The sequence below is a fragment of the Andrena cerasifolii genome, chromosome 15 (assembly GCF_050908995.1).
Source record: "Andrena cerasifolii isolate SP2316 chromosome 15, iyAndCera1_principal, whole genome shotgun sequence".
NCBI lineage: Eukaryota > Metazoa > Arthropoda > Insecta > Hymenoptera > Andrenidae > Andrena > Andrena cerasifolii.
The window spans coordinates 6503281-6529099 of record NC_135132.1 but is presented as its reverse complement, the minus strand read 5'-3'; the positions used below and the strand labels follow the sequence as shown (position 1 = coordinate 6529099).

Below are 25819 nucleotides of genomic sequence, written 5' to 3'. Positions count from 1 at the left end.
TTGAAATACCGTGCAGTTTCTTGTCATCAGCTGCACAGTCGACGTTTGAATCTGATTTTATTAGTTAGTCATCGTTTCCCCCCCTGAAGCTTGGCGACGATTCTCTGCTATCTTCCCGTCAGACCTGTAAGCACAGTTGCCACTCCGGTTCAAGGATAAATCCTATCCGGTATTGCTGGTCAATGTCACGCTCAGCTGGATCAGCGGTTGCTCCTCGCGATAGAAACACTGGAAATCATCTTGTTCCATTAACTCACATCGTTCGGAGAGCTTCTGAGAAAATTATCGTTTTATTACGAGGCTAAGCTCATCGAAGAGTAAATTCGCAATCTACACCGAGTAATATTGATTCACCGTTAAAAAATGAATAAATAATGTACAGTGACGTTTTGCCGTACGAGGCTCCGTTTTCGAGAAAATCAATCTCGAAATCGCGTGCGCGGGCGGTGCCCAAGGAGTCGCTCGCGCGCAGCACTTTGAAATCGATTTACTCCGAAACGGTGCTACGTATGGAAAAACTTCATTCTACATTTTCGATTCATTTTTTAACGGGGAATCTTATTCTGTGAATGTTTTTATTATAATATTTTTCGTTCTCGCGCAATAAACAGAAATGTGTATTTTAATGATCGTACAGATTTGAACAGTACTGGAGTCGAATCCAATTGTCTTTTCGAATTAGTTTCGATGTGGAGCCATCTGGAGGTAAGGGGAGAATAGACGGAGCTTCGAAAGCGAAAATCTGAGTGTCGGTTCGAACAGATATTTTCGACAGAATCTGGGAAGAAGAGGAGGCGAATTAAGGTCTCGTCGGCGGGGTTGCAACATGCCGTCGCGAGCGGCCGACAAGGAATACGAAATGAGTTTTCGAGGCCTTCGAAGTCGTCCACGTTGCGTAGGATCGTTCCAACGAAAATAAATTCGTCGTCGGTGATTCATGGATTTCCTGTGCGCGTTTTGGCTTTCTTCTACTTCGTTTGTCCCTCTGCGCATCCATTTTCAAATAGACGGGGAAGAAAATGTCGATGGTGGCTCAATTAAATTTAATGAATTATGAATTTTTGAAATTTTATTATTCAGTTCTTACGATTTATTTATAGACTGTGATATTTTTTTTTGGAATTAAGATAAAATATTGAGTGGGGATTCAAAATTGAAGGTGAAAGTGTTCACACAGTATAGTGGAGATCACGTATATACCTATACAGGTGTAAAATGGCACTGTAACTGCACAGTGCTTGGTGTGTATTCGACCAATCTTCACGAAACCCGGGGGGATCGATTAAGGCTGAAAAACTGAACAAATAGTGTAGAATAACATTTTTTCCTACGAAGCCTCCTTCTTTAGGAAAATCGATTGGAAAACGTGTGCTCCGACGGCGGCGCCTATTTCGCCGCCGGCGCGCATTCACTTTTGACATCAATTTTCTCGGCTACGAAGCGTCGTACAACAAAAGTGTGTTCTACATTTTTTATGCAATTTTTCATGCTGAATCGATCGCGCTGAGCACTTTTTCAATTTGAAGACAGCTTCGCGTGTAGTACTATTTTATGTACTTTTCTGCAGGAGAACCGGAGAGTATTTACATTCTCATTAATCCTGAAAATAATATTATTGTCTTCGTCCTTACAGCAAGACTTCTTTGAAAAAAGTAGATCAATATTTAAGAAAAACCAACGATCATCGATGATCGTGACATAATTTATCTCCATTATATGTACGAGAAACGAATTAAAAGAAAATACTAAATTGTTCATCCTAAAAGAGCAGCAGGGTGGAATTTTTCGCGTGCAACTGCACCCATGTGTATCTTCCGATTGCGACGATGTGTGTCGCGTGTTCGTCGTCGTCGTATTCTCTTCTTTTCCTTTTGTTGCCAGATCTTATCAGATCGCGTACCGTGGCCGGATATGACATCCATTAGTTACGTATGCATCCGTGTATCGTGCGGACTGGAAAAAGAGATGGGTGCCGCTATTTAAAGGGACGCGTCAGGGTAGGGCAAGGTCGCGTGTCCTTGTTTCGCGTGCTCCTTGTAACGACGTTAGACACTCGTAAATTATTGTGAAAAAATACGCGTTATCATTCGTTAATTTAGAGTACCACATCCTCTTCCCCAAGCATTCTTAATCGTGGGTGAGACTGCTCTGACTGCGGCACTGAGAAGCTCGCTGTGACGTCTAAGGATTCCTGGAAACAGTGACGAATAAAAACCCAAAAATGTTAAAAAAATAAAAGTAAAGGCCAATGCAATTAATTCTGATAATATATTCCTGGGAATAAAGAATGATTTCGGAAATTTAGAATTAACGCTACAGCAGTAGGTATCCTTAAAAAAAAAATAGTCGAACCTCGAAGAAAGCTTTGGCGCTACTCAAAAGGAGAAAAATTTAGATTCTAATGCTAATACTTGCTTCAGTTCGAAAGTTACGTCCCGCAGTTCCCCGAAACCGTGCGCCGAGAGTGCCCGCGATGCCGAAACAGCGTTCCCCGTGGAATTTCAATTTCGAAAAGCGACGCAGTTCACGTGAAATGTGACGAGAATGAAAGAGAAGCCGGGTACGCGGCACGGATCGCAATATTTCTCGAGTTACGGCCGGGATTTCGCTCGAAGGCTCGCAGAGACCTCAATGATAGTTAGAGCGATGTGCCGCTAGTCGTCCATCTTGTCCCAGCGTCGCAGTCACTCCGACCACGATCCTCCGCTGTGCTCTCCGCGCAAACTTTGACCGTTAAGTCGATACTAAATTCGATTTCTCACATCTGCCTTAGTCTCCCATTTTTTTCCTTCCATTTTCCTCTTTATTCTTCTTTAAAATATCGCTGCACCTTTAGAACAGCATCGACGCATTTCTTCATGGGACCTGTTACAATTTTTTGAGTCAGAATTCTCGCTGCGGATTTAAAATAGCGATCGGTATATGATGTCCAGCGACAGGTTTCGACAGATTAGATGTATTTCCTTTCTCAAAGAATTAGTTATTTGATACCGTGTAGTGATACACTGGTAAGTGCTTAAAGGGGAGCACGAAAATGTTAGAAAAGCTTAGAAAAGTGGTGGAAGTATAAGTCGCACGGCGATAAAAATGGGGGGAATGGAAAGTACGCTAAAAAATGGACAGAAATTGTGTAGTGACATTTTTTCCTACGAGCTTCCGTTCTCGAGGAAATAAATCTCGAAAGTGTGTGCGGTGCGCCAGACCTAATTGCTTCGCTACCGAGCACACCACGTTCTGACTCGATTTCGTCCGAAACGGTGCTCTTAACAAAAAAAGCGTACCCTACATTTTCGATCCATTTTTTAACGTAGAACAACCTTCCACATTTTTTTTCGCGATTCCATCAACGTGTCCCCCGAAATTTTCACTTTAAACTACTCCCACCGACCCACCAAGCTGTTACATTTCCTCGTACAAGTGCGTGGTGCCTATGTACCGACGTGGCGCGACCTCTTTCCAAGAAAAAGCGGCAATTTATCGGCATGATGTTCCGAAAAGTTCGCGTGCCTCGCTATCCTGGCGACCCAATCTCTGTCCTCCCTCAGCCGCCTGCGAGCTCTATCCCAGGACACGCCGTTTCTCCTTTCCTCTCGTGTCTGCTCGCGAGAGGAAGCAAGGTCCGCCCGGCTCGGCGAGTAGCAGTGCTCACTGGCCCGTTTTAGCTTTCCTCTCTCGGCGCGAGGGGGCCGGGAGAGGACCGCGCGGGGCCGGGGGGAGGGGGACAGAGACGCGCGCACGCGGCCAACAAAGAGGGGACCAGGCGAAAGGAGCGACGGGAGGAAGAGGCAGACGTGGCGAAGAGAGACGCGAGAGACTCGCTGTCTGTTTGGCCGAGCTGCGGAGCGAACGAGAGGGAGCACATGTGTAGGTACCTGTGTTGGACACACAGGCATCCACCGAGCGAGCCAGAGTCAAGGCCGCTCACTGCTCCGCCGTGAGAGAGCTACTAACTAGCACGGAAACCTTGCCGCGCGCCGAGTGTAGAAACAGGCCCAGCCACGTCGAGCTGTTCTAGAGGCTCTCGCCAGGCGCTAGGTGTTCCGTGGATTCCGGACGAACCCGATGGCGTCGATCACGATCGCCGACCCAATGTGTTTTAGAGCTCTCGAACTTTGGAGAGGAATTTGGAGCCTGTCCCAGGTGGTTCAGGAGAGTTTTGAATAGGTATATGCTGCCGCACCGGTCTCTAGGGAAATGGGGTGAAACCTTGAATGGGGTATAGGGTTTTGGGGTAGCCTGAAGCTTCGGGAAGCTTGAGGATGCCTTTGGAGAATTTTCGGGAGTTGTTTGGGATCTGTCCCAGGCGATCCAGGCGAGTTTTGAATGCGCGGAGACTAGTTACTCAGTTTCTAGGGACATGAGGTGAAACCTCGAATGTGGTATAGGGTTTTGGGAGTACGTAGCTTGAGACGTTGGAAGTTTTAGGGCCTGCTTCACGCGGTTCAGGCGAATTTTGCTGGTTTGGAGGATGATTCTCCGAGTTCTAAGGAGGTGGGCTGATATCCTAGATTGTTGATAGCGTTTTGAGATACTTTGAAACTTAGAAATGTTTACAGTCACTTTGGGGGGTCTTGGAGAGCTCTGCTGCACGTGGGTTTTAAGCAAATGGAGGGAATACCTATGTCTTATTGAATAATTGAATCTCCTGCTGATGTGTCACTGTTAAAAGGTGCCTCTAGTCATTTGTAAGATGGTCGATGAGACGGAAATTATTCATTCGTGACTGACGATGGATACTTCCCTCCAGGGCAAATTCATTGCTGCTTGGGTACTTAACGTTGTAACAATTTGTCACTATTTATACGTTTGTTAATTAGCCGTGACTTCCATCGTTCCCCGTCACTCCTGCATTGGAATTCTTAGGCGAAACTGTTCAGCAAGAAAACTTACGTCTTAAGTTCGCCAGGCGCAGGGATAATAGTAAGAATGGAGAACTTATTCAGAACGCTCGTAATTTGAAAGAACGCAGAAACACAAGTTTCGACGGTTTGAACGTTAAGGAAACAGAGCCACGGTGTCTCGTATATTTCAAAGAAAGTAAAGAAAGGCGAGGAAGGGGATAAATTGAGCTGCCACACGCGAAAATATTCCCAGTTTGTTCGCCTGGGCGTCGGAGAAGGGGTAATAACCGAGTGACCACCTAGCCTGGTCAGTGTCTCAGTGTTCCAGGCGGATGTTTTCACGGCGAGCAGTACTTCCGGGTGACGCGGTGAACCCGTCTTCGAGCATCTCTTCGCGGAATCGCCGAGAAAGTACCTTATCCTTTCGCGATGACAGAAAATCGATGTCTGCCCTAAATCGAAAATTCAACATTCCGCATAATGTAACCTGTGAATTTTGAATAAAATCTGATTTCCTGATCCCTAAAAGCAAAATAAGCTGCAGGGAAGTTATGACTCGTTTAATAGATAGATTTTTCCATCATCATAAATGGTGCAAGTGGCCATTTTGAACAATCGAAAATACGTTCGACACTAATATTTCAGCGATCCATGATGCAAATACTAGGGACTTTACGATCAGTTACCACTGCCATTTGATTTCTCCATCTCATACTCTAAGATGTCTTGGAAAATGGTACTCTGCATTGAACCAATAAAATCTCAAAGAAGCATCTCTCCCAGACAATTCCACTTGTCGAAACCCAATCTGAAGTTCCATTAAGAAAATTCATCCACCCCCATTACTAGAGTAGGTTCCATGACAATCACCTGATCCCTCAAACCCTTGCACTGGGATCGATCACACCAGGCGATCCCCGCCCCGAAACTTTGCGCATCCCGGCCTGGCGTTAAACTTGAGACAAGCGGCAAGAACACCTAAACTGCTTCAGGCAAGTTAACCAAGGCATTAACTCGGGGTATCGTTCCATACTTAGTCCTATAAAGTCCGCCTTCCACTCGGCTTCTCTCGATGGAAATCCCATTGATACCGCTTCTCCTAGTTGCGCAACATGTACCCCCGGCCACCATCGGATAGTTTGCCCGGGCAGATTCATTTCCAACGATCGCCCCCGCCAGGTTCCACGGTGAGTGGGTTCCCAGTGGCTCGATCCGTGGTATCTTCGATTCCGCTCGGCTGAAGGAAGGCGCGTGCAGCGCGGCCGTACTTTCACCGACCGTGACTTCTACGCCAGCGTTCCGTTCGACGAGTTTCCAGGAGATAAAGGGGGTAATAGAGGCGATGTCGCCACGTAGGTTACTGGAACCCGCTCTCTTCCTCGCGGCCGGGCCTAGTCACGGGCGTTACACGCGTGCACACGCCTCGTAATCCACCGGAAACATCGCGGGGAGAACTCGCGCGGCAAATCCGCAGGCGGCGATTCGCTTGCGAGGAACCGGATGCTTTTTCCATTTTTTTCGTCTTGGTAGAAGGCGGCTCTTGTTTAATGGTGTTGTGGGCGGCTCTGGAATGGTACCGTTGCATTCTGGGCCCTGTTAGCTTGATGATACCGGGAGAGTCAGAATAGTTGAAAAATCTAATAATTTGTAGGCGAAAAAAACGAACCTCGGGCGACGGGACTCGAACCCGCGCCGCTCGGCGGGTCCTCGGCGTACTGGACAGCCACGTTACCGATTCCCCCAACGTCGACTCTCCGATATTAGTCTTTTCTGAACTCTACTTAACCCGGCGGGAGGCGCACTCCATGTTGTAACACAGGTTGTCGCTACCGGGTCAAAAATACCTAAAATTGAAACGTAAAAAACCATGGTTTCAGAATATATTTTTTTTAACTTTGTAATTTTTATGTTAAAGTACAGTGTTTTAAGAATCAAAGAAAAATTATGAAATATCTTTAAATCTTTATTAAAGTTCTTTAAAAAATTGTAACAAAAACTCGGTCTTCATATTTTAGCAACTAGCGCCTCTGCGGTAAATTTTACCCAGTAGCGCCTCCTGCCGAGTTAACGGGGCGCCACCTATGCGCAAATCGTACCATAGGCTGTTCCCGAACGCTGAATGCTTACAACGTCACTGCGAAATGCATTGACATTTGTCGTGGCGTGAAACTTTGAAAAATGCCCTTTCGATCGATTCTGTTGGAAAAGGTTTTTGTAAAATGTCAAAAGCGAACTCCTTGCTTAGCTTTTTCAAGCTTTCCAAAAAATACCGACGTGAAAACGCGCCACAATCGTGCGTTGAGTAGAAATATTTACTTCGGCGCGAAAACACGCCAACGCCATCTAGTGTTAAATTTTCTCTACAGTATATGGTCTCTTTTCTATAGTATAGTTCTATTTGTATAATGATAAGCTTTAAGAGCTAAAATGAAAGAATACAGTGGGAAGATCGTGTTACTGGTGGCTTTTAAGGGGTAATGCTACTCTAGAGCCCGGAAAAACAGCCTGATTTTGAGAATTTTTTATGCGAGTATATTGAATGGAATACAAAATCTGTTTCAGGGCCTTTATTGTACATACCCTGAAGTGTGATTATAATTTTTTTTAAACTTTTTTAATACAAGATAATGGCGCCACATCCCAACAATAGAAGCTTCTTCTGAAAACCCGTCTTTCCAGGCTCTAGAGTCGCATTACCCCTTAAGGTAACTGGGGTACCTGAGTGATGAAATGTGGATTTCAGACAATATGGATCCGCAATCACTAGTAGACCCTGAATGTACGAGTCTCGATCACTAGCACAACACGAATCACGTAAAAATTGCCAACTTCACTCCTCTGCTTTTGGTCGCCTACGTCCTTGTGCACAGTAACTATCAGTTCCTCGAGTACATTGAGAATCTTCTCAAGCTCTGCCAAAGCTGACGTCAGTTGCTCAAATATGACACCTCTCCCGCAGCTATATTTAACGCAATTTTGTATTTCTGTTCGCAGGTAGGGACGAGTTGTCGCAGCCTGGCTCTTTGAACGGCTATGGAAGCGGCGGCGGGGGTGGTGGCGGGGGAGGCGGCGGGGGCGGTACCGACGGCTGCGACGCCAGGAAGAAGAAAGGACCGACGCCGAGGCAGCAGGAGGAGCTGTGCCTGGTCTGCGGCGACCGCGCCTCCGGCTACCACTACAACGCGCTGACCTGCGAGGGCTGCAAGGGCTTCTTCCGGCGCAGCATCACGAAGAACGCGGTCTATCAGTGTAAATACGGGAACAATTGCGAGATCGACATGTACATGCGGCGCAAATGCCAGGAATGCAGGCTGAAGAAGTGTCTGACCGTGGGCATGAGGCCGGAGTGCGTTGTGCCGGAGTACCAGTGCGCCGTGAAGCGCAAGGAGAAGAAGGCGCAGAAGGTAACCACCTTGGTTAAGGGAATCTGACCGTGAGAGTAGCCCTGGAAGCTCTAATTCTGATGAAACTGTGGCTCAAAGAAGGGTTCGAATGGGGGGGTTTGCTTTCGGGGGAGATAGATGAAGGAAGAGAGGTGGCTTAAGCGGCTACTTAGGTTTGATTAACGGGACATGGTAGGGAGAATAGTCATTCGTCTTTGAGATTTCATCTAAAATGTTTCATCCGAGTCTGCACTCCATGTTAGAGAAGGCAACTACTGCTCTAGGCCAAGATTTCATTTATCACTTGCTCAGGGTGATTAAAGGATCGCGGAGCGAACGTGATCGTTTAATCATTCTAAGCAGAATTGTGTTTTCCATCAGCCTGCCTCATGAGAACCATTTACAAGCTACAGGTTCCATTGCAGGAGAAGGACAAACCGAACAGTACAACGATGAACGGTTCACCGGGCAGTGGTATACGCGGCGACCAGATGGGCGTGAAGATCGAGCCAGCGGAAGCCGAACCCTTGACCACGTCTGGGAGCTGCGGGGTTCTAACGCCAGTCAGCCCCTTCGGCTATGTGAAGCCGATCAGCCCCGAGCAGGAGGAGCTGATACACAGGCTCGTGTACTTTCAGAACGAGTACGAGCAACCCAGTGAAGACGATCTCAAGAGGATCACGGTAAGTAAACCTGAAGCTACCCCTACGGAGGATTATAAGTTAATGTTGAGTAAAGTTTGCGCCTAGTGACTACTCCAACCTGCCATCACCGTCTCGCGTTTTAACTCCTCTGTAGGCATGGAGTGGACTCGAAACAGTTACCCCATAGCGATCCTTTGGTTTGGTTTTTAGCATCAGCCATCAGAAGGGGAGGATATCAGTGACTACAAGTTCAGGCACATCACCGAGATCACGATCCTGACGGTGCAGTTGATCGTGGAGTTCTCGAAGAGGCTACCAGGCTTCGACGAGCTGCTCCGCGAAGATCAGATCGCCCTGCTGAAGGCCTGTTCCAGCGAGGTGATGATGCTCCGTATGGCGAGGAAGTACGACGTGCAGTCGGACAGCATAATATTCGCCAACAACCAGCCGTACACGAGGGACAGTTACAACGTGGCGGGCATGGGCGAGACGATCGAGGATCTGCTGCACTTCTGCAGGCAGATGTACGCCATGAAAGTCAACAACGCGGAGTACGCGTTGCTAACAGCCATTGTCATATTCTCAGGTACGCAGAAACAATTTCTCTGAGTGTGTGCGTCGGATCTTTGACGGGAAAGAAGCACAAGTTACTCGGGTAGCTTCGCTAGGTGTTCTCGATTAAAATAAAGCCATAGGGGTAGCTAGTAGACTAGAATGTACCGCGAAGAAGTCAGACCCTTTCCATCGAGGCTTTTCAGAAAGCTTCAGCTAATCCCAAAGCCTGCTCAAGCTACGATCCTCTGTTTGCTTGCAGAGAGGCCAAACCTCGTAGAGGGCTGGAAGGTGGAGAAGATCCAGGAGATCTACCTGGAGGCGCTGAAGGCGTACGTGGACAACAGGCGCAGGCCCAAGTCCGGCACGATATTCGCGAAGCTGTTGTCAGTGCTGACGGAGCTGAGGACCCTCGGCAACCAGAACAGCGAAATGTGCTTCAGTCTGAAGTTCAAGAACAAAAAGCTGCCAGTTTTCCTCGCTGAGATCTGGGACGTGACGCCCTAGTTTCCCCGTAGCCGGTCACCGGCGCCCGCGCCGATCGGCTAAACAGTGTTTGATCAGTCCGCACGACGTCGAGTGATGACGACGCTGGAGCGCAGCAGCGGCATAGAGATAGATAGAGAGGAAGAGGGAACCCAGGAGGACGTGGACGCGCGACTCTTGCACTAGTGCACCACCCATGCCACTGCCTCAACGTCGCGAGTCGACCACGAGCCCCAGGAGGGTGGCCCCAGGTCGTTCTGCGGTCGCTTCTCTCCTTCTTCGAGGCTCTTCTGCGTGACCCCTCGACCGAGGGGCTGCACGCGAGGGTGACACTGTCAGGCAGGCGCGCTCTCGGGCCCACGACGCGTGGCGGACGAGCTCGAGGGGAATGGGGTGGGTGATGATGAAGGGAACGAAGGCAGTGGCGAGGCACCCAGGCTGTGATACGTAGAGACAGTACAGAGACTGTAATAAGGAGCTACCTACAGTTATGTTATTACTATATCCTCTACCTGGCTACCCCCGGAATCGATATGTAAATGTCTACTGTATAATGTGTAAGGTACCGAGTTTAAGGCAGGCGCGTTGGACGGAGATGATTAAGCTGTACGAATCTAAGTAAGGAGCTAAGGACACGGAATGAAAGGGAGAGTATGCGCGTGTGTCTGTGTGTATTGTATGCGTGCAATTGGGAGCGAGGAGGCAGAGTGGCGAGGGATGACAGAGGATTATCGCACTGGTAGCGTGTGTGCGGGCGAGGGAGGTAAAGAGGTAGAAAGATGGAGCCCGGGCCCAGCTGTTGAGCAGCGAGCCTGGGATCGCCCACGAATCGAGTGCGATGTAACAAATAAAAAGAAGAGTGACAAATGATACGATTATACATAATGATACCATAGAGTCTATATCACACACATAGCATAATAATATATTGCTAGCATGTACATTGTTTATACGAGATGGTGAGACGGGTGGGATAGAGGGAGATCGCTGAGAGGTTCGAGAGAGTGGGAGAGAAAGGGTTACGTGTGCTTTGAGATCGACGAGGCGGGGTGAACTGTTTTCAGCGATGGATAAAGGTCGGAGATGAGGCTTTGGCATTTGCGCGCGTCAGGATTTTCTTTTTCGCGATAAAAATTGGCTGAGGATCGTGGCAGAGTGCGGTGAGGGATCGGGCGAGACGGGGATGGAGTAACGTAGTAGAAAACGTAGGAAGTAAGTAAAGTAAGTAAGCGAGGCTAGTTGGTAGTAGGTTGTAGTAAGTCAGTGAAGCTAGGCTAGGTGACCGAGTTCAAGTGCAAAGCCTTGTGCCTTCAGCAGCGGACATCGGCTCACCGACAAACGAAACCATGAAATTTAACCGTCCGTTTTAATTTTTTAATAAAAAAAAATCAACAAAATCAAGTAAAATATTGTAAATCTGTGCAGAGAGAGAGAGAGAGAGAGAAAGAGAGAGAGAGAGAGCGCGAAAGTGAGGGAGAGTGTGAGCAATCGTGGAGTTAATTATTTAGGCGGTGAGAAAAATGAGTGAAAGGGGGAAGTAGAGAGTGAGTGAAAAATGATGGGGCAGAAGGGGTGGAAATTGGTTTCGCGAGAAACTGACAAGAACTGAATGTGAGGTGAGGAACAAGGAACAAAGATCTTTCTATGGAGAAACACGGAACAGGGTCGCGCAACACGAGGATACAATCGTGTTATAGGGTGATCTAGAGGGAGCCACTGATTAGGTGATCTAGAAGGAAGCCACTGGGGTTAGGAGATCGATTGACGATTTGGAATTCTGAGACTCGCCAGGCCCTGTGACATACTATGCTAGCTAAAAACACTCGATCGTCGATAACAACTAGGAGGAGGGCACTGCAAACTCAGGCAAACATAACGCAACAGCCTCTGTAACCATTTTGCAGTCGGCCTCTTCGCGACACAGAAACTTGTACCCCAACTGGAGAGTAACAAACAGTCACACACTCACACACAAAACACATGCACAGATACGTCCACAAATACCGACATACTCGCGGAATTGGATGAGGGGATATCATCTAGTAGGCTGGAGATCATAGTCTGAAATTGCGACGGGGATTGGCACACACACACACACACACACACAAGCGTCGTTACAGATACATATACACTAAGATTCTCGATGTTGTAACACTGTAACTCTATGCTATTAACTGATTGTACGCAGTTGTATTCCGTAGTAAGTACCAAAACGCAAGTTAAACGAAAAAAAAAAACATGTAACGTAATTCGTGTAACGTGTATAACGCGCGCGATGGTGACGAGAAGGACGGGCGCGAAGGTGCGCGCGGGTGATCTGTTATTTTGCGTCGAGGAAGGGAGGGTCGACGATGTTAACTTCGGACAAGCGCGGATGCGAGGATAGGGGCAGGCTGATGAGAGCGATAGTTCCACCGGGTGAACGTAGAGGCAGAAGGGAACGACTACTAGTACTTCGCCTAGGACGACTAGAAACATCGTACGTATCGTGTTTTACTATTGTAATGTTATACCTGTCACACGTTAAACCGAAGCAAAAGCAGGCGACATTAAGCCGTGCGCACGTCTAAAGACGTTTCCTTCGGTCACGTCGGTCCGAGGCGCTCGACCAGGAAGAGCCTCCCCTCCCGCGAAGAGCAGCGACGTGCATCAATCTGTCATCGAGAGAACAATCATCTTAGAACACCTTCGACGCCTCGGGACGACCTGGTATATCGAAAGGGGACTATCGATACGCCCCGACAAAACAAATGAATAAGAACCTGTACACCACGTAAAACGCCGCCAGGCGGACACTGCCACACCGCAGAGTGTACACCCACGGATAAACAACGTTGTTAGAGGCATGGAGCAGAACTAAGGGATGCGAAGATGAAAATCTGGAGGAGACATACCTGGAGGAAGGAAAGAATGTGACGCGAACCATCACCGCCATCGATCATCGACATGCTTGTCGCTTCCCTTTCAACGCGACACGCATCGTTCTCTGAGCTCAGCGAAGATATACTCCTAGGAACACGGGCACCGTCTCCAAACATTGCTGGGGAGCAACGTGGTAATCGCTGGTTGCTGATAGACTTGGCTTTTGCTGAGAGAAAATACTTGAACGCAGGTACTGCCCCAGTGCAAGTGCCAACGGCAGCATTGAAGAAAATGTTTTCGAAGAGAATACAATAGGTGTTAGTGTTTCTGAGACTTCTATTTCTGATTTTGAAGCGCTTGGAAGTTTGCTAAAAGAATATGTATTATTTGTATCGTTACCGTGGACGATCAAGGAATTTCGTTCGAAGAGAAAAAGTCAAGGTAAAGCAAAAGTCGAGGATCTCAGGCAAGCGGGGAATCCATGGCTCCGCCAGTAACACGCTGGGGCGCAGGAAACCTGTACAAAGCCAACACACAAAGAAACACTTGCACGCGCCCGTACTCTGCATTGTTGTACCACACACACGTGCATCTACCATATTGAGTGCTTTCAGCATCGCCGTTTCTGCGAGAGAAACAGAGAGAAAGTGGGAGAGAGAGAATGGGGTGATGAATGGGTAGGGAGCAGGGAATGAGTTTCTTAAAGACACGACACATTGCGACAACATTGCCTATTATATACACTTCTAAAGTAGCTGTGCATCGTCGAGCCATGGCAGCGAGCGTCACTACAGCTCCCACGGGTCGACGACCATCGATGAAAACACGTTCGTTTGGACTCTATAATTCTTAAAGTGTAATGTTTAAGCGTGCTGCGCGCGAGGACAGCTTGTAAAATCGTCTACTCGTACTTGAGACACCTCCTTTCGATTCGCTTTAGGTAAACCACCGTCTAGATATGTAATTCGTTAAACGAGGTGCAATCATTGTGGGTCTGTTCGCACTTTATCAGATTGGCCCTAGCTTGGAGCAGAGGCTGGCGTTCCCACGAGACTTCGCTCAGCTTTCGCCTCGAAGGGTCAAGCTCTCTCTCCTTTTATGCCAATTTAATGTAATTATCGCTACCCTCTTTTGTCAGACTTAATCTCTCTAAGATGTTGAGTTTCAAAACGCTGTCCATGGATAGCAGCGGGAAAGATCCCGAAACTGGTAACATCGTCATAATTATCCGATATTGTCCCGCTTCCCGTGGAAGCTAAAGAAAGTGATTCGAAAGTAATGTCCCCTATCGAAGGGTTTATAGAGTAAAACTCAGCAAACCCGAGGCACGAGGTAAAACTTCTCGCAGGCAGAAAAGATTCCAGAGCTCGATTCTTCGAATAAAGCGAAGCTTTCGGGTACTCCCCGTTTTACGCTAAATCCAAAATCGTGCAATAAAAAGTCCTAGTGAAGAGACGAGGTCCGAGGAGCGTCAGCTCTGCGCGCAGGCAGAGCCACCTAGAACGGCCAGCGAGAAACGACGAGATCCCTGCACCTTGAGGCGCTGAATAAAAGCTCTTCATGCACCGTCGACGGCAGGTCGTCCCCGATACCGTTTCGTTTCGTAGAGCTTAGCACGGTCGCATAACCGGGGTAGGGGCTTCCCCTTGGAGCGGTGGACCCGCCGGGCGCTGTCACGTGATTCCCCAACGCGAGCTGGTTCCCGCGCTAGGCGACAGATGGCGCTGACTGAGCAGCGCCGGAGCCGAACCGCCCGAAGCAGTTCCCTCTCCCAGCGGCTCTGACGCTTAGAGATTCGCCTGGAGACGGTTGGGAATCAAGGTGAACCGCATCCTTCGTTAAATCAGAAACCGGTCACAATGTTACTGCGCGCGCGAGGAGGAGAGAGGACGATGGAAGTGGCAATCAGAGGTAGATGGAGCGCAAGAGGGGACACGTTGCGTGGAGCGGAGCGCGCTAGGGAATGCCAAGAGCTAAGAGTAAAAGGAGAAGCCGCACTCGCATGGACACAGAACACCGTACACACACACACGCGCGTCAACAGGACAAGTACGTACGCAGAGACACGTTGAAAGAAAAAAAAAAAGAACACACGCAATTCTACGATCACTGCCAAGGGTGTTAACCGTTGACGTCGATTTCTCATTGTCTAAATGTCGTAGTCGTTTCTCCTCGCGATTCCAGCCGACGAGCGAAGCTGCTGCATAACGATTATTATACAAAAGAAGAAAAAAAAAAGACACTACCACGCGCGTCACTGGCGAAACATAGGGATATTAAGCGATTAAAAAAAAAAAAATGCGACGAAAAAAAATACACAAAAAATATATAATAATATACGTATATATACACACACGTGCGCCCGCTCGATTTCGAATTGCCGTTTGACGAGGACGAGCGAGCGATTTGTTCATGATACTGCCAAGCGTAGACTCGAGTTTTCTCTGTTTTTTAAGGGACAACTATAATACTCCTTTTAAATGTGACGAGCCACACGTTGTACACGTAACACATGCATACGCGCGCGCACACGTTCATACACATACACGGGACATCAAACACACACGCACGCACACACACACACACACACACGCTGATTATGTACCCACCATGTACGCGCAATCGTGCCGCAATCTCTCTTGTCTTGTCTGTTTGTCCGCCCGGGTACCCTGATCTGTCCGTTTCTCCTAGGTGTCTCTTTCGCTCTGTATATGTACATAAAACTAGACGCAGATGCATCGTGTAAATAGTCGAGATCGGTTTACGAGCACGGTGACGATCGCTCGACACGTATTCGCGGTGGAAAATCGCGAGAAGACGGTGCAGAATTGGTTGGGCCTGATAAGGAGAGTGTGGAGTACTTGGGCTAGTCATACTTTCTATTACTCTCCTCGAAGAGATAAACTGTCTAGCGATCTTTTCAAAAGATGAGAACTCTTGCATTTTTAGTCAGTTTTTATCAGAATTTTAATTGTAAAAAGTGGAAACTCTGTGTCCTAGCTTAGAGGCTCATCCCTTTGGGACTGATGCTCTGGCTGGTTAGACATTTAAAGTGTTATGGCTTGGAGTCATGGCTCTTGGATTGGTATTATATGGAGTTTCCAGAGTTGGATTCGCTTTAGTAAGATGAGACATCAATCTTCTGAAAAAAAAATGATAATAGGAGGTTTTCTTGATGCTAGCGAAGGTCTGAAGATTTGCGTGCTGATGACTAGGCTGCAGTATCTCCTTATTGGGGTGGTCGTTTCTCGGTTACTTGCGGCTTTTAAGTCCAGGTATTCTGAATGTAGAATATCCGAGTCATCTGGAATAAAGCACAATATCGGTTCCCAGGGAATTTCGCACCCTCTTCCCGCTTTTGCCGCAAACATTGGCCGTTTGGCGCAGCAGTCGGCCATCGTGAGCGTAAGTCAAGATTTTCGCGTCGAAGCGGGAAGAATAAACGATTATTCGTACCTCGTTTCGTAAATTAGCCGACAGGCGGCTGAGAATACGGTATTTTCTTATTGGAGGCAACGTTCGGCCCTGCGTGTGTGTGAGAGAGAGAGAAAGAGAGAGAGAGAGAGTGGGGGAGCAAGGCAGAGAGCGAGAGAGTGAAGAAGGTTCTTGTTGTGAATCGCGAGACAGAGGGAGAGTCGTTTTAATTTATTGGAAGCTGTTGAAAGATGAGGAAAGAAGCAAGGAACGGAGGAAGCTTATGAGCTGAAGGTGATTATTATAAATAAAGTTAAATGATTATACTTTGTTATGGTAGTTTATATGTTATTTTCTTGGGTTAGACGCGAGAACGGTACGGTCGTCTCATCTTTTGCTTTTCTCTCGTCCGTGGAATAAGAATTCCTACTATTGTACATATGCATAATTGTTTGTAACGAGAAGAAATGTAAGGAGCCCTGAGAATTTTAATCGAACCACGAAATTCGTGTTGTCTTCTTGCCCCCGCCCCAATCCGCACGCTTTTCGGTATATGCTGGATTTCTTGGGCCAGTCTCGCAAAGAATTTTTTCCATGGAAATTAAGCCTTAAAATTCTGTGCGAAACTGGTCTGACTCTTACCACTTCTTGACTCACATTCTTCTGTTTCGCCTGAAATAAAATTAATATAGTAGCCATCTTGGAAAGAAATATAGTCTGAAAATTTTTGGTTTTCATGTAAACAATTCGTAATCGTTAAAGGCTACTATATCATCAACTAACAAGTCAAACACTCGTTTTAGCATTGAGAAAATTCCCCTGATTTTTTAAATTTGTTACCATTCAAGTTCTTGTGATATAGTAGTAGTCTTGATAAAATTATTTCGCAATTGTGACAAGTAATTCTTGAATTCGTGTATTAATCGTTCAGGCGGAATTTCACTCAACAATTGAGAACCATAAGTAGCGAGTACTAACCTCGACTAACAAAATTTTCAGGGCTACCAATACTAACACGAAAGTACACAGCGTTCACGAGGCGAAAAACGTACAAAATTTTAAACGTACTACCGATGAAACGTTCAACATTGATTTTATTATAGAAAGTGAGATATTAGGACTAACATCGCTGCTAGGCACACATATAAGTCTGAGGATGCGAATGATAGGGCTGCGAATGGCAGAGGAGAGGAAGGGAAATTAACGAAGTAACAAAGTTAACAAAGTGAAATGCCAGAGGGTGATACTGGCACCTTTAATCGTACAAAATGTCCCCTTGGTATTTAGTGTCCCAAGAAAAAACGCGACCGTCGTCGTTTGTCAGTTTAGGACCTGCCCTCGTCGGATGTGCACCCGGTCGACTTACTACTACTACTACTACTATTACTACTATTATTACTATTACTGCTACTGTTACTGCTGCTATTACTACTACTAATACTTAAACACTCACGTTTGTACTTGCGACACACAGGGAGCGCAGTCACGCACGCACGCATGAAAAAAAAATTTAACGGACACATTGGTGTGAATTGTTTACACTCGTACACACACGACATACTTGTTCGATCGGCTGAGGGAAGGTATAGTTGATGGTTTATGGTTAATTATGTGGAATTTTAATTTGAAACTAGCGTCTGCTGCAGTGCTTTTATCGTCAGAAATGTGATATTTCACTTAATTTCACGTCACAAATTTAAGGTGAAGTATAGTTGCGTTTTAAAAGTATAGTTGGACTGTAGTTGCAACATAACCAGATGACATTTGACTCCGAAATTTGAAGTATAGTAACATTATAGTAGTTTATAGTTGAAAAATTCTTCAGCTATAGTTACTATATAGTTGCGTCGCGTAATTGTCTTATAGTTGAAATTCAGTTTTGTTTTGGATATTATCTGATTTAGAATTCTGTTGCATTGCGTTTTGCGTATAGTTTTAAAGTATTTCTAGCCTATAGTTGCATTATAGTTGAACTATAGTTGCAAGACTAACTAAATTTTTTATCAATTGAAGTCTAATGTTATTCTTATTGAGTCGATTGTGATCAGACAAACATTTACAAATTCAACTATTGCTTACATCTAACCTCTATGGTGTGTTAACTATATTCAGTCATTTTTAATTTAGTCTACTTCTGAGATTCATTACTGTAAAGCCCCTGTCGGTTTAGTTTTCTTCCCCAAAGGCGTAGTAGTTGCAATAGTTGAGTATAGTTGCCAACTATTCTAGCAACTATATCTACCGGAATCTTTCTAGAAATATATAATCAACTATCAGAGGATAGAAGAAGTTATATCACACGTAAAAGAAGCGGTCGATATCGCTGCTACTTCTTTTATAGTTGCAGCGGCAATGAGAGGTATCGGAGAGAACTATTCCATCTGTTTCCAAAAGACGACGCCGCGACAGTGCCGACCGTAATTGATGGGTTGTCGCTGCCAGTCCCTTCTCAGTCCCTCTCACTCGCCACAGCAGAAAGGCAAGCCGAATAGAGTATAGACTACCCGTCTTGACAAAACTATACTTGCAATTTATGCAACTATACTTTACTTTTCCGGAACTATACTACATTCTCCAAGTTGTGGTACGTGTACAGAATATTCAGCAACTTGTTTTATCTACAAACGAGTATCAAACAAAATTTAATGGACCCCTGCTTTTTAATTCAACTATACAACTATTACAAGAGCCAACCGATCGTCCGAGGCACACGATACACATAGCGTGCGCTTGTTCGAAGAACGCGAAATGCAACCCGAAAAGGCGTATTGTATCTTCTACTATAGAAACTATATATACATACTTACTATACATATTAATTATAAAATATCGGAACTATTGTTAAACGAGAATTCGGTGTGAAATTACACGAAACGATCGTAAGATTTCGGCTCTTTTTTTAGACGTTAAGCAACATGTATCGGACTTTTGATCGCGGGAACGTAAGAATTTCTCGAGGAATTACCAGGCCCGAGCCCCGCATGTTCGGCCACATTGGAAAGGGAAAAAAGGGACTCTTTTTAACGAATTGGTGCTTTTGGAATGTATTAGACTGAATTATTGTTGTAACGTTTTAGATGAAAACGAAAAAGAAAAAAATAATGGGAAAACGAGAAAAATCTTGGAACGGGCAGTTTTAGTCCCGCATTCGATTGATAATTGGTAAAATATTATTTCTATTTGGAGCGTTTTATATTATACAATATATTATATATTCGCTAGGTTGCACACTCACACGGACACACGTACACGAACACATACACGTACACGTACAAGTGATGGGAATCAAGTCGCCTTTGCGAATGGGAATGTTGTTTCTAAGGGCGTTACCTTAAGCGGTTGTTGTATGGCAACGGAAACTTTTTTCGCACGAGATTACGGCGAGTGTCTTCGTATCGATAAGGAGCATTCAAAGGTCGATCGACTTTGCAGAGACTGCAGCATAAGACTTGTGATTCTAGTAGATTAGATTTGTTAAATTCGATTCGAAATTCTTTAGAGGCATTTGTTGAAGTCACTATAACCTATCGGGGCGTTGTTCCTCTTTTTCGGTATCGGCGGCGACTCGGTGACTGCTCTCGAATATTCGAATAGTTCATGCGCGAACGTTCTGCCAGCGGTTCTCAACCCGGCCGGCTTTCGGACGTCCTCGAGTGTAAAAATTTTTGTTAGGTAGTTCGTAGCTGAGGTGCACCTTAAAACGGCTCACTTTTCGCTGAGTGTTCTCAACTTCTTTGCAATATACGCCATTGAGAACCGCTGGTTTGTAGATTAATTTCACGAAGACTGCTATTTCTAAATTCTCGTATCGTTGGCTATTGCTGCATGCTATTCGTGGTATTCGAAAAAGAAGAAGAAGAAACAAAATGTTACGCCCGAACGTTTAAAAAGTAAAAAGTTAGCCTTCATCCTTTATTGGCAGGTGGCGTAGGTGAATTTATAATTAGTCGTAGTTTAAATCCTAACGTGAATTTCGATTGCTCGTTTATTCTTAGGTGAGAAAGGGAGATGGCAAGACGATTCTCGAGGTGGTAAATGTTATGTTGCGATTCCCAGCACTAAATTCACACGTGTGTATACAACATAAAGGCGCATGCGCGCGAACTTTAAATATGGCAACGGATACTTTGTATGTACAACAATTAGTTCTGTTCGAACGAAACTGAGAGCGTGTGTATGTGTCTTCTGTGGGTGTGTGTGTGAGTGAAAGGGAGAGACTCGGCGTGCACTCCGCCCCCCAGTGTGGTGGAGGGAGGGGAATGGTTGAGAACTTCGTCGCGCAGGTGCAGGGAGTTTTTTTTTTGCAAATTGGCAATGCGGCGGTGCGGTTCGACTTAATTCGCCCGTGTGCGTTTTAATAGAAGTTACATGACGTAGATATTCGTTAGGCCGGCGCGAATAGTGTCCCAGTCGACTTTGAAAAATAACCAATCGGCGGATAAAAAAAAAATTTGGAAATTGGCAATTCAACGAATTGTGAATACCCTCGCAGACGAGGTTATTAGAAGTAGCCTAGGTGGCGACACAGGCAGTTGCAGAATCGGTTGCACTTGAAGGTACGAAATTAGTGGCATTTGAAATTGAATATTTTGTAACGTTCGAAATTTCGAGATTTAGTCCACGTGAAATTTAAAATATCTAGAAGTGCAGCTTCTAAATTACGCAGTCGTATCGGTATTAATTCTTCAGTGGATTAATGCCAGTGCTACCGGTTTCACGATTCCACTGTGTCAGCGCCGGAAAATCCCCGAATTCCTATCCAAATCCACCCTGAGAGAAGCGTAACTATACGTCGACTGGGGCTCTGAGAAACCTCTTCGAGTACCCGGAAATACCAATTCAGTAAACCTATAAACGAAAAAAAAAAAAGAAAAAAAAAGTGAAAGTACACTAAGTAAAAAGCATTGAATTACTGAAAAATTTGCTCGTCAGAGTCTTTAGGCCTCCCGAGAGACCTGAAGGCATAAACTAATCCTCGGGAGGCCGCTCCGGGTATTCCCCCAGCCATATTCGCGCGTGCCTAGTAATTCACGTGTTCTCCGCAGTGGGCATGCGAGGAGCCACATGTACATCAACAATATTATATTCTAACGATTACTAATTAAATAATGTACAATAATTTTAACGATCGCTGAACGATGAAGCATATAAAACAGTGTTGCACGATGAGAGGAGGGTGAACTGAGGGAGGGTGTGAGAGAGCGGGAGTGTGTGTGACGTAGAGGCGACGAAAAATGAAGAATCCTGAGTGTACAGTAAAACTGAGCTAGGGAGGCGGAGGAGGAGCGAGAGAAAAAAAGAAACCGGACGGAAGCTACGAGAGATATGTATTTGTCCTTTTAAAATCGATGTGTATTTTTTGCGAAGGAACGAGGCGAGAAATATATTGGGGAAAGGACGAAGACCGTTGTTCCCGGTTTTGTGTTTCACGGGGCTGACTCCTTTTTTCACGAGCTGCGAATTTATGTCGAGTTCTTTGGAATCCTTTATGTTAAGCTGCTGGGCGTATCGAGGGATTTTTAGGTTATAGTCTTAACTCTTGTTTTTTTTGCACATAGATTCGGATTTTAATTTTTATACTTTTTAGGAGAATATCAGGAAGATTCTAAGTCATTTTTTTTTGCTATCTTAGTGTAGTGGAAGTTTTATCTTTGGGGAACATTTTCGAGAGCTTGTGTGCAATTTTAAATTGGCGATTCGAGTTTCGAATATCCAGAAGTTTGTGAAAAGATTTCTTTCGCGATTTATAAAGTGAAGATGGAAAATTCACTATTGAAATTAAGAGTTCGGAGGTGTCGCAGAACTGGTCTGTTAAAAAGTCGTAGCGAAAGTTGCAGTTTAGTTATTTAAGTGGAATTAAAATTTTTTAATATTTTTTAGAGATTGCGTAGTTAAAAAGGAATATAAATTCACGTGCTTCGCGAGGAAAAATAGATTTCGAAGTACCATTCAAATCGAAAATTGACTTTTTAGATACGAAATTTATGGTTTCCAGTTGAATACTTTTTTCGCAACCATGCTTTGAGAGGTCGAAGACGTACGTACCCTGCTGTCAAGTACAACAGAAAATAGGGAATGAATAAGAATAGAGGGCGCTGGAGAATTTCAACTCAAAAAGGAAAGAAAGAGTACCAACAGAGTCTTTAAAGAAGAAAATCGTTGAAGTATTTATTTTCTCGACGATCCAAGAGACCGTTCAAAGTTTATTTTAATATCGACCAGAGGAAAACGAAGAAAAAAAAAAGTATTTATTTTTCTTACACAGTATTGCAAGCCTTTCGATTAAGAGGTGGGGGGGAAGTTGTATGTGGTGGGGGCTGTTAAACGAAATATCACTGATTGCCGAAGTACGAGATAAGTTCGCAGAAAAGTACGATTTTGGATGGCAGAGGGACATAGGGTGGCATTAATTTTAAGTCGAGGAGCGATAATGAGTATGTAATGCGTCTGGTGCGCTTGCGGAAGAGGGAGAAACCGAAGGAAACATGGAAGCCACAGAGTTCAAAGAGAGTGTATTGTGTATATAGAATCGCGGAGGAAAATGTTTGAGGGATGAAGGAAACGGGCCGTGAAATACAGAGGGTAACCGAACGACACCTTTGTAAATTAGCTTTGTACATTGTCCCTCCTTTTCTTTTTTGTTCGTTGTCGTTGGATGGGCAAGGGAGGAGGTCTGCAGACGATATTTTGTGTTCCTGGTCTCCGCAGGGATTTTTAGTCGACATCGTGGACTCGTGGGCAGAGGAAGTGTTAATATTTGGAATTAAAAAAAATTTCACTTCACTTTTTAGTTTTTTTTTTTTTAATTTCAGTTTCTACCTTTTACTAGATACTGAGTTTTATTTCAAGTGGGGCACTTGTTGCTTTAGTTCTTTAAATACTCATTGTTGGAGTATTTAAATTTTGCACCCCGAATATATATTTTTTTTTTTTTTGAGGAGTAAATCGGTGACATTTTCTTACTTCGACTTGCAAATGGCGAAAACAAATTTCTGACAGTTTTTGAAGGTTGAAAATTTGGGGATTTTTTTTTTCTCACTTTCTTAAATGTTAGTTGAAAATCGTATCTATCGTGGATGTTTCCATTTTGAGGCTCTGTTATGTATATAAATATACATATGCATACAATATATACGTACATATATAAACATATATATTTTTCTGGGATAAAGTGTAACTACGAAGACGTATCCGACCTCGTGGACGCAATAAAAATTCGTGTAATCGAGATTATGCAAAGGAGCATCAGGGTGTAGTGTAATAGAGGAGGGGGGAGAAAGAGAGAGAGAGAGAGAAAGAGAGAGAGTGTAAGAGCAAGAGAGACATTATAATGAGATGACTATTTTTTTTAAAGAATCACGATGTAAAAAGAACGAGAGCTTCTTTTTTCCGAAACATCCGATGAAAATTTACTTTTCAGCCCGGAGCAAACTTATTTATTCCATTTTTATTTCTCTTTATTTGTAAAGTCTAATTCCTACTCTGCCTACGTGTCGAAGTATACGAGAATATTATTTACATGAACGACAAATTTTCATGAATTATAGTTAAAGCTGAGTGCATAATTATACTTTATTGATTATTGATAACCGTGTTAGCTACATATAGTGTGACACATAATTCATGAAAATTTTCTGTAATGCATATTTTTCAATAATTGTTAGACAGAATCCAGAGATGAGGAAGTAGTTTGCAGGAAATGAATAAACAAATCTGGTACGCTAGCGATTTTTTATTTTATGTATAAAAATCGCACATACGTTGCGAAATGTAAATTAGGACAGCTAGAAAACTCAGTTCTTTCAATAAGCAAGTGTTGATTAATTATCCTATTTATACACAGGGAAGAAATCGTTTTTTCCCCCAAAATGAGGGGGAAGAATGAAGAATATTGATGACACGGTATTAATAGAGACAGCCACGTTTTCAGCTCTCCTCCCTGTTCAATCGTTCCACGGAGAAGAATAAGATTCACTCGCTGCATGTACATAGATCGGAAGACCGCTGGTAGCCATATTGTTATTCGCGACTACTAGGATGACTTTGTCGGGTCGACTGATGTCCTTTCTCTTCTTTCCTTTCTCTCGCTGGACAGAAGAAGCATTTCGCATTGCAAGCGTTTTTTTGTTTTTTTAAATTCTTCTGAATTTTCTCCATTTTATAAACTGCTTTACTTTTCGTTGGATTGTTAATTGCAATTGCATATTGTTTTATTCGACTGTGGATGTTAAGTTGAGCATTTTATTCGTGGCCTGAAAGTACAGGTGAATTGCAAGGCGTATTAATTAACAATTAACAGTTTACTGACAATTGTTTATCATGATGTGGATTTTTTTATTTATAATTGTGCGTAAACGCAAGAAGCGAGTCCCACGCGATGGGGATATTCTGCAATGAAACAAGCAGTACGGAAGCGAAAGAAAGAGAGGAAAGGGAGAGCCCCTCTGTCTGTTGTATAATTATCTTTATTTCCACCTTTTTTACATAAAACAAAAGCGAAATGTCGGTATTGACCGTGCTATGTATGGATGATATGTTCCAATACTAGAAATAAATCTTTCAACAAACAGTCTGTTGGTAATATATATTTCACCCGGTTCCCCAATTCTCTTTTAAAGGATGTCTGTGTAAGGATTACTTTCATTGAATGGTTTGTAATAGTGGAATTACCCTACATCACATTTGCACCATTTGTATGTCACACCTCCATCACTTCTACGTATCCACCACATTTCTACATCACATTTATACCATATCTATACCAGTGCTACATCACACCTACCTTATTGGCACATCACACACACTACGTCACATATCCCACTTTACATATCACCATCACAATTATCACTCATACACCACAATTCATAACTCATACACCACAATTCATAACTCATACATCACAATTCATAACTCATACATCACACCTCATACATAACACTCCACACTTTAAACATCACATACCACAGTTCACACTTCAAACATCACTCGCCGCACTTCAAACATCACACGCCGCACTTCAAAAATCACACAGTCTACACTTTAAACATCAAACACCACAGTTCACACATCACACTTCAAACATCACAGAGTCCACGATTCACACACCACAGTTCACACTTCAAACATCACACAGTGCACACTTTAAACATCACAGACCACAGTTCACACTTCAAACATCACTCACCGCACTTCAAACATCACACGCCGCACTTTAAAAATCACACAGTCTACACTTTAAACATCAAACACCACAGTTCACACATCACACTTCAAACATCACAGAGTCCGCGCTTCACACACCACAGTCCACACTTCAAACATCACACAGTGCACGCTTCAAACATCACATTCCAACAGTTCACACTTCAAACATCACATTCCAACAGTTCACACTTCAAACATCACTCGCCGCACTTCAAACATCACACGCCGCACTTCAAAAATCACACAGTCTACACTTTAAACATCAAACACCACAGTTCACACATCACACTTCAAACATCACAGAGTCCACGCTTCACACACCACAGTTCACACTTCAAACATCACACAGTGCACACTTTAAACATCACATACCACAGTTCACACTTCAAACATCACTCGCCGCACTTCAAACATCACACGCCGCACTTCAAAA

The 25819-nt window shown here is 44.5% G+C and overlaps 1 protein-coding gene across 2 annotated transcripts in view; it reads left to right on the top strand.

Moving 5' to 3' along the window:
* LOC143376930 (ecdysone receptor-like) overlaps positions 1-24751 on the top strand; it is a 42882-nt gene extending 18131 nt beyond the window's left edge. Inside the window, exons 2-5 of one of the 2 annotated variants that reach the window (XM_076827728.1) lie at positions 7836-8245; positions 8632-8907; positions 9079-9454; positions 9683-24751. In XM_076827728.1, coding sequence (XP_076683843.1) covers positions 7836-8245; positions 8632-8907; positions 9079-9454; positions 9683-9927 — 1307 coding nt within the window. In that variant the 3' untranslated portion in view covers positions 9928-24751. The remainder of the gene's footprint in view (positions 1-7835; positions 8246-8631; positions 8908-9078; positions 9455-9682) is intronic. The other variant, XM_076827729.1, reaches the window with a different exon arrangement.
* Positions 24752-25819: the final 1068 nt, after the last annotated feature.